The 12,312-nt window shown below is 41.1% G+C and overlaps 2 protein-coding genes across 3 annotated transcripts in view; one reads left to right on the plus strand and one right to left on the minus strand.

The window, feature by feature from the left end:
• Positions 1–9,033, minus strand: part of slf1 (SMC5-SMC6 complex localization factor 1) — a 36,650-nt gene extending 27,617 nt beyond the window's left edge. The window contains exons 1-13 of one of the 2 annotated variants that reach the window (XM_049579399.1): positions 8,799–9,033; positions 8,291–8,402; positions 7,114–7,192; positions 6,762–6,987; positions 6,511–6,664; positions 6,183–6,305; positions 5,907–5,972; positions 5,254–5,400; positions 3,604–3,773; positions 2,486–2,620; positions 1,844–1,997; positions 1,517–1,685; positions 529–674 (exon numbers count right to left, since the gene is read on the minus strand). In XM_049579399.1, coding sequence (XP_049435356.1) covers positions 529–674; positions 1,517–1,685; positions 1,844–1,997; positions 2,486–2,620; positions 3,604–3,773; positions 5,254–5,400; positions 5,907–5,972; positions 6,183–6,305; positions 6,511–6,664; positions 6,762–6,987; positions 7,114–7,192; positions 8,291–8,401 — 1,680 coding nt within the window. In that variant the 5' untranslated portion in view covers position 8,402; positions 8,799–9,033. The other variant, XM_049579400.1, reaches the window with a different exon arrangement.
• A 278-nt stretch (positions 9,034–9,311) lies between these two features.
• The window catches only part of kiaa0825 (KIAA0825 ortholog), a 133,297-nt gene continuing 130,296 nt past the window's right edge, over positions 9,312–12,312 (plus strand). The window contains exon 1 of the mRNA XM_049578703.1: positions 9,312–9,687. The gene's annotated coding sequence lies outside the window, so the exon portion shown is untranslated. The remainder of the gene's footprint in view (positions 9,688–12,312) is intronic.

The raw sequence follows: 12,312 nt of genomic DNA on the forward strand, positions 1-12,312 counted from the left end.
AAAAAGGGAACCGAAATAATTACAAGTGGTGTATTTGTCACAAACTTTTTAATCAGTAATGTAGTTAGTTTCTCCACTTACTTTATTTGCTGTTTTTTTCCAAACAAACATTGGTGTGTGTTTGTGTGTGTGTAGTTTTACCAGGATTGGCGGATATTGCATGTTCTTATTTTGCCAAAATCACTTTCAAAGCAAAACAAACAAAAAAAATTCCAGTAAATAAACTGAAAATAGGTGCCAACTGAACTTTTACAAAGTGTCATTCAGTGTCTTCATGACTTACTGAACTAAGCAGCACATGCCTGTTGTGATTCACACAAGTAAGAGGTGCATGCCGAAAATGACAAAGCCCGTCAATGGCTAAATGAATACAGGACTGATGAAAAAATTAGGTTTCCCGTGGGTAAGTAATGGGAAATGTGAAGCGAGTGAAAAACGAGAAACAGTCATTCACACACACAAATACACACATGCGCGCGCGCACATGCACACACACACACACACACACACACACACACACACACACACCATTTTCTTGAGAGAGAGGGGTTCATCTCCAACTGTGAATCCATTTCTGCAGCAAAGACTTCTGAATATGGCATCTGCTATCACCAACTTAAGTCTGGTAGATTGAATCTTGACAACCAGCTCTGCCAGAGCCAACGGAGACACATCTACAGGACAAAACGGAGGGAAAATACGTCAGACACCATAATGTCAGTAATTAATTTATTGATTGAAATTTAATAGATTAAAAGACAAAGCTGGTCAGAAGCAGCCCATTCGCAAGAATAAAATTATACAGCATTGTAGGTTCCTGCAAACTGCAGAGACACTATGTTTTATACATATTGTATCATCATTTCTGAAGAGACGCGGGTCAGATTACATGCATATGAGCAGAGTTTTTCATCAGGAGATGGAGGGGATAGTAGATGGCATGACAGCTAGGCAAGATGGTCCCACTGTTTGAGGCCACTGACATTTCCTGCCATGTTTGCCTCAACGAATCTGAGGTTTGCAGAAAAGTCCAATGCAAACATTTATTCTGATCCATGTGTTGTTCTAGCACAGCAGCTTACTGATGCCACACCAGGAAAAAAACTGATCAGTATCAGGTAGTAACATGAAGAGTTGATGATATTCTTCATATTTTTTACAAGATATTTTTGTTATAACAAGAATTTCATGTTATACAATCTTTTAAAAACGTGAAAAACATCTTGTTATGACAAGAAACTTTTTATGTTATTATTTGATACTAATTAGCTTTTTTTCCTAGTGTGGCGTCGATACGCTTCTATACACTAGTGCACTGCTATACGTTTAAAATACAAAAATATAATGATAATTGTTCAGGTAAAAATTGGGACTGAATTACTTGAAAATAATGTTTTATTGCACATTGTATTTTCTAGTGCAGTATTTCTAAAAGTAGTAGCAGCTGAAAAGTAGCATGTGTACAAGAGAATTTGTCTCACACTCAGTCAGACACACAGACTTGAACCTTACATACCCTGGCTGATAACAGCGAAGTGCTCCGCGAGGTCTTTTAGACCCTTCTCCACCAGACTCTGGTTGAGTTTGAAGTGCTGCTGACACCAGAACTCCACCAGCACAGACAGGAGGTCCAGCAGGGTATCCACCAAACACAGTCTCTGCTTCTCATCATTCTCAGCGCAGTCCTTCAGTGAAGATAAACAAGATCACAGCATGTAGTTCAGCTAGGAGTAGGAGTACCTTTGTTTTTTTCTGATCACAAATCTGACCCAACTGGCATTTTTGGGGGGATGTAACACACTTTGCCATGAGAATAACAATGCACGAGCTCCAGAGTATTTACCTCAATGACAGCCTGCACCAAGAGCTGGGTTAGTTGTTTCACAGCTCGGGACAACAGCGTGGTGCGCTCCCATACAGTCCAAAAGGTTCCATACAGCAAAGATCCTGATGCTGAAGCCTGGGAGGCTCCGGTTTCCTGAAGCAGCACAAAATCACTGCGGCAGAGAAGAGCAGGGGTAAATAAAGGAGGAATACACCATCTAATGTAACAAATGAAATAGTTTATGTAAGAAAAAAAACATGGCATAAACATTTAATTTAATTTTAGTCAATATTTAGATACACTTTAGTATTAGCGAATAATTGTTGACTTGAGGGTTTTCAAATAATGTGCAACAAAGTGCAACCTGAAAAATATTATACATCTAGTTTCATTTAAGACTTCAAATTGTATATGTTACCAATAGACTCCAGCCTGCTGTAGGGCTATGAGTCACTTCCATGCTTTGGATTAAAATAAACATGTCCCAACACCTTTGTGCTGCTATGCAAACCAGCTTAAATACCAGAGTTTGTTCTACTATTTCTGGAATAGGTGAATCCCCCCACAACTATGTCCATGCAAGAAGGATTAGTTGACTAAAGAGAAAGGCAAATTTGCCCTGCCCTATGACTCCCGCACTGTATGTATCGAAGTTGTTACCCGGCGGAGACAGCGTAGAGTTCCCCCTGGAAGAGCTTGAGGAAAAATGCCAGGAGGTCACTGTGGAATTGTAACAGTGTTGGCAAGGCAGGTCCAGGGAGCGGGTGACAAGTGACCTCACTGGACAGGCAGTAACTGCAGGAATACGCACACAGAAACAGTGCAAAAATTATTTTATTTCTGCGTTTTCAATAAATGTCAAGAATGCTGGTTAATAACACAACGTTAGTGTCTGTTTCCTAACATAAGCGCTACCTCCAATATTGCATACCATGAACTCCCTACTCAGTATGTATACTATCATTTAAGATACTGTTGTGCAAATGAAAAGCAGTACGCATTTTTTGGACGCACTGACCTCCAATTACTATGTCACTTCCTGCCGGTTGGAGATTCATCTCTATGGTAACACATGTCAACCTTAACTCTACTGGCAATTTCACATTTTTAAAACATAGTACACCTAATTGAAGCATTATTGATGTTAGAGAGCTGTCTCGATTGCCATCTGCCATTGTCTGTTCTGAATGTTGTTGTCTACCACATTGCATTGTGGGATATTTATGCCAGTGTCGTGTCCAGTGTTTGCGTACTTTAATATTTCACCAGAAACAGTGCACAATTGATGCACTATTGGTTTAATACTAAGGTTTTGGACATACTAAAAAATATCACACACTGTTTTAGAGCAGGGCGGCTGGTTCGATCCCGGGCGTGGGAGCCCTTCTGTGCGGGGTTTGCATGTTCTCCCCGTGTCAGCGTGGGTTCTCTCCGGGCACTCCGGCTTCCTCCCACAGTCCAAAGACATGCAGATTGGGGACTAGGTTAATTGGTAACTCTAAATTGTCCATAGGTGTGAATGTGAGTGTGAATGGTTGTTTGTCTCTATGTGTCAGCCCTGCGATAGTCTGGCGACCTGTCCAGGGTGTACCCTGCCTCTCGCCCGATGTAGCTGGGATAGGCTCCAGCCCCCCCGCGACCCTCAAGAGGATGAAGCGGTTAGAAGATGAATGAATGAATGAATGAATGTTTTAGAGCTAGAGCTGTTAGTATGGAATTCGGACGCAGCCTTAACATACAATTATTTGACAAGAAATCCCACGTGATATGAGGTTTACCTGATGGCTGTCTGGAGAAAAGGCCACAGGCCCGTTTTACACCGAGGACACTGCAACACCTGAGTGAAATATTTTTTCACTTTGCTGGGAGCCAGCCAGGGAGGATTGGTAATAAGCAGGTTACACATAACCTGCTGGAAATTTCTCAGGAAGACAGATGTGGCGTTACCCTGTGACGTCGTGGACAGACAATGATACAAGTTTGACTGGTTTGTACATTTGCATGCAAAGTAAAAATGAAAAACATACAGCACAGATAAGCCTAACGACAGTGTTCCAAAAACAAACCAAAAACAAAAACTTGAATTACAGCTTCCCGGTTTCATGCCTCTGTGTACCAGTCATGTTGCACAGTTTACATTCATGTCTAAGAAAACACGGATGATTCACACACATCTCCAACCCCCCCCAGCAGCACAGAAGATCTATACAATCAGCACAGTTTCAACGTGGACACCCAAGATTAGTGTCACCAATTCAGTGACTGACCAAATTTCACCCCTTCTGTTCCTGGGATTTGATGTTGAGTGATGGCCAGAAAGGTCACCCTTGGCCCTTGACATTTTATCCTATTAGACATTTGTGTAAAACTTTGTCATAATTAGTGAATGAAGTCTTGGCCAAAAACATGTTTTGTGAGGTCACTGTGACCTTTGACCATCAAATTCTAATCAGTTCATCCTTGAGTCCAAGTTAATGTTTGTGCCATATTTGAAGAAATTCCCTCAAGGCGTTCGAAAGAAAACGCATTCAAAAGAATGTAACAGATGTAAGGTCACTGTGACCTTCGTCTGAGTGGGCGGAAGTTCGCTGCATAGATCAGCCTCTCATTGGGCGGAACGAGCCACCTGCTGAAGTCCCGCCCTACCACCTCCGGTTGTGTAGCAGTTTTCAACCGTTTTCAACTCGTCCTTTACTAACTTTTGCGGTGTTTGATCTTGCAGGGATGTAGCCATTTTTCTGCCATGGTTCGCGTCCTGTAGGCGATATTTTTGTGGGCATGTTACACCAAAACCTGTTTCCCCTGGCAATATTTTTGCAAGCGCACCGTTGCTGTGGCGCCGCCCAGAACGATTGTCATTGGTTGAAAGAAATACAAGCAGCCGGGGCGTTTTTTTCTCCAATCTTAAAGTGAGAGTCGGCGCAGCCAGACCTTTCTTTTCTTGAGAAAGGTCTGGTGAGCTAGACTACTGTGACCTTGACCTTTGACCGGCAAAATCTAATCAGTGCTTCCTTAAGTTCAAGGGAGTGTTTGTGCCAAATTTGAATAACTTCCCCCAAGGCATTCTTGAGATATTACGTTTATGAGAATGAGGTAGATGATGTCACAACAACCTTGACCTTTGACCTATGGCCATCAAACACTAATCAGTCCATTGTTAAGTCCCAGTGGACATTTGTGCCAAATTTGAGGATATTTCCTCGGGGCATTTCTTGAGATATTGCGCTCATGAGAATGGGATGTATATACAGACAACCTAAAACATAATGCCTCCGGCTGCGGCCATCGCTGTTATGGAGGTAGAAAAACCAAAAAAGGCAGCTACCAAAATTCTAAAATATAATGAAGCAGGTTATACTTTCATGCAGCCCCTGAGGCTAATGCAGCAGCAGGTGGGAATTTATGCACTCTGGTAATTCTGGTCCTACCTGCTGTACGTATTCTAAGAGGGAGATCAGGTATGGCACTGGTGGCAGCAGGCCGGGGAACACAGCACTTCTGATTGATTCCAAGGCTTCAATGAAGAGGCCGCACTCTATCATAGTACCAACGTTGCTGAAGTCTGTTTCTGTAGCCTGGAGGAATAAAAGAACAATGATGAAACGTAAGCGGTATATGGAAAGGAGGAGAAAACACTGCACTCTAAGAGACGGGCGGCAGAAAGAGGAGGGCAGAAGGGTAATGGGAATAGGAAGTGAATGGGCATCAAAAGTTCCTGGAGGTCATTTCTGACTGTCTGTTACTGGCAAATAGCATATGGATTCAGAAAGTACAGAATGGAAATACATGAGCACTTATAATAGCAATCTGATGGAGATCCACTTGGGTAAGGTATGGACAGGACGGTGGAGAGTATTGTTAATAGGCCTGCCAATCAAAACTCTCAGATCAGCTGACAGTGGTGGTTAGATCGGTGACCTGAGTATGATGCGCCCTTGCTCTCGATGTCACTTTCCATTGAAATGTATGACACAAAGGAAATTGAATGCCCTGATCTTCTTGATGAAACACATAGTTATTTTAGAGATGTAAGGTAGTGATCAGGGGTGGGGAAGGGGGGTGGGTATGTGTGCATGTCTACCTGGAACTGTGGACGGTATGGGTCATGGTAACCCATAAATTCAAGGAAGCACAGTCTCGGGCGACTCTATAGCAAAGACACCATTAACAATGTCAGATATATACATACAACACAGGGACAAAAAAAGTAAGTTCAAGTAAGCAGAATGTAAGCCAACTAAGAGCTTATTATATGATGACTAGAAAGTACGTTTCTCTGCAACATGCTTTCACACACACACACACACACACACACACACACACACACACACACACACACACACACATATTTCCAGACCTCCTGTTTGATGACATAGTCCCTGAGTTCTGTTTCCAGGCTAGAGATATCCACAAAGTTGGCCTTCTTCGTCTCTGATGCAGCATGATCACTGTTTATGTCAAACATATCCACGCAGTTGCTCTGCCAGAGAAAAACACGGCAGCAACAGTAGAAGACTTTTAATATTTTCAAGCCAATATTCGTACAATTAAAAAGCATTAATATAAATTGTTAAATAGATTTAGGCAACCAATCAGAAGCAAAATAAAAGCCTTCAATACTTGAGTGCTGACTGCACATAAATGAAATCAAGACAGCACCTTTTACATAAATAAGTTTAACTTACCCCAAAGAGGTGCTGGACAATGTGGCTTACAGGGTAGCAAGGAGCATTATGGGATTTTGTGTCCCCAGTGAAGGGTTTCGCCATGACATGTGTGACAGAGGCATGAGAAGGAGGAGGGCATCGGTATACTTTTGCCCTGCCTGCTTTTAGAAGCCTGGGAAAGATTAAAATCATTTAGTATCATACTCCACAAAATTATATTCATACATGCATGGATTGTTGTGATTGTCGATAAAGTAAAGACATCCCACCGTCTGAACATGGCCCTGCGTGTGGGTTCCTGGACCATGAGGAGCACCCTCCAGCCCTGGAAGGCTCCCGCTAGCCTCCCACTGGCCACCTTCTCCCTCCACTGCCTGACAGGGTAGAAGGGAGACGTGGCACCTGTGGAAAAGGCAACTTCATAGGGTCCCTCTGCGAGCCAGGAGCCATGCTTAAAACTGTCCAGCACGTATTCTGGAGTCACAACCCACTTTCCTGGTCAAGGCAAATGAAAGAGAGAGCAGCAGTGTTTTGTAGGTAGTTCAGTTAGATGATAACTTCAAAACGATCAAATATAACTTAATTTTCATCACTGTAATAATAGCAATCATCATGACTGACCTGCAGCACAGGCTGCCAAAAACTTCTCACTGGACAAAACCTGAGGCACTATGAGATGGGTGCTGGCATGCTGATAGACCTAGAAGACGATCAATGGATCAGTCTAATGACATGTAACACACAATTATAAGTGACAGACAATAAGAAGTGGGTTTTCATATGTCATGAATACAAGATGTTCCTGTAGGTGGGTCTGTATGATATGGTTAAAATTAAAATCAAATAATCTAATTGTTGCACACTGCAAAGAACTGTGTTCCGCTGTTACGTGTTTCAACACTCGATTAATCTTTTCAAAACTGCTAAGTATATACCAATAGATACATATGAAATAAAACTCTGTCATATATTAAAAGTAGATATATAAAACCACACATAACTATCGTAAAAGTTGTGAAAACCAAACTACAGTCGAACATCAGTTGTAAACACTACAGTATTAAGCACATAGTCTCTCTTAGTGTGTAAACATCTACCTGGCAGGCACTACGCACACTGACAGAGAGACTAACTGCTGTCAGCCAGAGGCAAAATTTTCTGCATGTGTACCGAGAACACAAAGACCCAGAACCACCGTGTTCTCCGACTCCTCGCTACACGTGGCAGTTAACTGTCGATCTGAGATACATACAGTACACTGCCGCCAGTGCCACTGTCTGATTTATTCACTCAATTACAGTTAGTACTGTAATATACTAAAATACTTTCACACAAAATGGGTGCTATAGGAATACAAAGATTAAAAGTCTCATAGTTAGATACTAGATTTAGGGCCCCTTGTTTGCGGTGACACACTACCATCGTCTGGCTCCCTATCCCTCACGTCATAGCTTCATGGATCACTTAACGGACTGAACATTCATTGGAGTAAATGGAGTAAATGTACTAACATTCGCTGGTTCTTTAAAATGCAAAGATTAGTTTGGTCATCTTAATTTAAGCTTCTAGGCTACTTGTGATACTAGTAACCATTTTTAGGACATCACACAAGCTCTGGTTAAGGTGTGAAGGGCATTAATATGATTTGTTTATCATCTAACACTGAATAATAATAAGATATCAGAAAAAAAGGAAGTTAATCATCAGTTGCAGGCCCTTTAAAACAAAATATTTTACAGTCTTGGTTGAAGTGCATCTGCCATTTCTCCTTAACTGTCTTTAAGGGATCTGTACTCACAGAGCCACCCATGTATGTTCCCCCCAGCTGCTGGATGCACTGGACCAAAACTCTCTTCTTCTCACGGGTCTTGATCCCAGAGATCTGGAAAATGTGCGTGCTGCTCGCCATCCTGACAAAGACATATAAGCAGAGACAAAGTGAGGCTGCAATTCTTGTTTGACTGCATGACTTGGAATATGTTAACTGCACATTAACACACCATAGGGAAAAACAGGGAGGGGATCATTTGTAATGGTTTAACGACATATGATGACACTTGATGACACGTTTAGGGCATATCATTTGACTGAGTCGGTTATATAACGTTAGACAGGTGGGACAAAGTTATTTGCATGCAAACAAAACAACAAGATAAACACACTCTGCGGCAGCTCCTCTGATAACCTTACACCTGTAGGCTACAGTCTCAGGGTTCACTGGATTACCAAAAACCAGAGTTGATTCTTGTTCATTTACCAGTGGTTCAACTTCAAGTACTCTTAAACACAGCTGACCGATCAGGTACCTTTCCTCATACCACCGATGATGAGTCTGATGTCCTCCCAATTACGTTCAGGCGCGCCAAAACTCCAACACTGACACCGAATAACGTGGGCAGTGTTGTGTCCCAGCGTTTTGCAGCTCCTTCCAAAGATATGTTCAACTTCGCGAAAACAAATACATGGTAAATTGATTATTAGTGTTAATAAACATGTCGATATGTGCTTGCGACTTCACCGCCCAATTGCCATGTGTTGACAGCTTCGCGGCACAGCCAACTATTTCGGAGAGGGGAGTTTTTTCATGTACTAGTATTATTGGTACGTATTGTCAACGTTTAAACAACAATTTCTTCGATAAAAAGATGTAAGAGTGAATTTAAATTATTAACTTTAATAAAATTTGATCTAATGTTGGCAGGAAACGCATACAATTCCGACATAATGGAAAAAGTCCACCCCCATTTAGTTTGCCAGTTGGAATCCTCCATAAAGCGGAAGTTTTCATCGAGCTACTTCCAGGTTGTTGTCACGGACGCTTTCTATCCCCGGAAATAAGGATAATAACATATCGCACAGTACTGATTGATTAGCGGGGATCGATTGATATTATTATCTTGATTCTGACAGAGAGTCTGCTCATGAAACCGCTCGGCTGTTTACTAAAACGGCTCCGTTAACGTTCACTGACAGCGATAGATAAGCTCCCCATCGCAGTAGTGTCATTGTATTAACCTGCGTGGTGGCACACTTGATGCTCAATTGTATTGGTTTATGGTTTATAGCCACAAATAGCTGCCGTACCGTAGACAAATGTCAGCAATCTGGAACTCGCACATGACGGTGTCCATATTTCCCCTACCTGTGACGTATTGACATCAAAACGAGAGGCAAATATAAAGGAGCTTATGAGAGGTAAGATACTACAAACATGCATGTGTTGTCGCTCAGAGAGTAACACTGAATTACACAGGTGCCACGTGAACCCACTGCATTTTGTGAAAAATACAGATCAGCAAAATCAGCGAGGAGGCTATAGTGTCAATTCTTTATGTAGAGCTGCTGTAGAAGATGTGTCTGGTCACATGGTCAAGTACCACAAGGAGGGAAAAGTCAACAGCTCTGCAAGTTATGGTCTCTCTTTTTCTCTCTGTCATTGATGTGTTGCTTACACCTACAAAAATATGTTTATTGTTAACACCAGAAGAAAACTATGAGAGTAAAGTAGCCTATAATCAAATAAGCAATATTATTACATGTTGATTTATTATTTAAGTGAAATTAAAAATACCAATAAATTTGCTAGGTCCAGCTTCTTAAATGTGATCATCTGCCATATGATTTTGATTTTTATTATTGGTAACTGCATAGATTTTAGTGTCGAGCTGCTGTTTGGACAAAACAAAAAAATATTTTATTCTATTTTATTTGTTCATTTATTTTACAGGTTTTTTTGACACTCTAAGGATAAAGGGATTGATCAGTAGTCAAATCAATCTGATCAAAGAATTATGACTAAACCCCAGCATACCAAAAGATACTGGATGAGACTGTTTTAAAATTAAACTAAACTAATGTTTCCAAATGACAATATAATGCATTTTTTGAGCCATGATGATGAAACCATTAATCGATCATTCATTAGCCATCATCAACAACAATTTAGATAGTCAATCATTAATTGATTATTTGCAAAATTCATAAATGTAATGATCTTCAGCTATCCTTTGTTTTATACTGAGTTGGTGTAAATTGAATACCTTTGGGGTTTACGTGTTGGTTGGATTAAAAAAAACATGAAGTTTAAAGCAAAGTCTCACATCAGTGTCTGGTTATTTGAGATTTTTTTTCACTATTATCTGACATTTTATACAGTAAAAGACTGATCACTTATAATAGATCTGTTAATAATGCAAGTAGTTGTTGTGTTACACCAAATTCTGTGACCTGTCAGAATCTGTGACCCCTAAAACCCAACTCTAACCACTTAACAATTCACAAAACTATGAAATTTTTTTACCAGTATGTATTGACTGTATTTACTTTGTATGCCAGATTGTCACCCATCCAGTTACTAAATACAACTAATAAAGCCTTTATGTTTATGTCAGTTGCCCTGCTGTAAATGCATGTTTAGGATAGGAGTTTTGAGTTCACTGAAATCATGACTGTTGGGATGCAATAAGCCGCGCAATATGAACTGCTCCACTGTGACAATATTGTCTTGCTTTCCAATGGTTGTAATTGACTCATTGCTCAGCGTACTTTTAATACTGTTGAATGATGATGATTATTCTACAAAACAGCAATGACAAGTAATATCAGGATTAAGTCATGTATTATTCATTCCCTCAGCGTAGGCTAATCACATGGGCATTTGTTATGATGATGCCAAGTTGTTGCACCGCAATTTTAGAGCAGTCTTACACAACATATTTTAAGACGATATTATGTACACATATTTCCCTATGGTGTAGAAAAAAAGTGACCAATATATTTTAACAAGATTAGTGCCACCTAAATTGAGCATAACTATCACTATATCAGATCTGATGAGACTAAAGCCCATCACTAAGCAGACAGGACTTATTGTAAAGAGGAAAATCAGTCAGAGGCAGTGCAGTGTAGCAGGACCACATGGTTGCACAGTAACAGTGAAGCCATGTTCCCCCCCTGGGCATGCATGAGATAGTTTTCAGCAGTATTGTGATCTTAGAATATTCACCTATTTAATCTATTATGTTTCTTTTACAGCAGACTGTTAGGTACCCCCTTTAAAATAATGTTGACTTTAACTTGACATGCTCTAAGTGGCTTTAAAGCGACGGCCTGGGGGACGTGCTGCTAAATATTTCAGGACAAACTCATTACTGTAAATGGGCCTGTGTGTTAGCCTAGCTGGGGTAGACAGGCAGCAGCAAGAGAGATAGGACAGTGATGTGTGTGTGTGTGTGTGTGTGTGTAGCTGGGTTTCTTCCCCTGTTCTAATAGCTGTGGAGTGGATGTCTGAGGCAGGCAGCGTCTCAGCGCCTGGCCCAGTTGTCCCTGTTGCAACACTATGAAACACACAGGGGCTCCTCCAACATCTGCTTTGTAAAGAGCTAATGACAAGACAATGGAGACCGGATGATTTAAAGTATAGTACTAATGAGGCCCTGTGTGCTGCTTGGAGAATCCTGACACACACTCACTTACATGTACACACTCATGCTCAAGATAACAGATGATATGTTGGGGAGACCAGGAGGTAGACACCCAGCAGACATACTGTACAGTGTACACATTCAGACCGTCTGTCCATCTGTCTGTCTGTCTTTTATACACTTAAAGAGTGTGCTGAAGACTGCACACACACACATTATTCACAATCACACACTGTCTGGCTCAGCCCAAATAATTACAATGTTGAGTTCCTAATCCATGGATTTAAAATTTTATTCCCTTTCTGCAATGGCTGCGCATAGAACCCTTCTCAGACAGTGGCGCAGAGGGAGCGTGATGATGAGGGGAAACAGTAAGAGAGAAGAAGAGAGGGAGAAA

The sequence above is a fragment of the Epinephelus fuscoguttatus genome, linkage group LG6, assembly GCF_011397635.1.
Source record: "Epinephelus fuscoguttatus linkage group LG6, E.fuscoguttatus.final_Chr_v1".
NCBI classification, from domain to species: Eukaryota; Metazoa; Chordata; class Actinopteri; order Perciformes; family Serranidae; genus Epinephelus; species Epinephelus fuscoguttatus.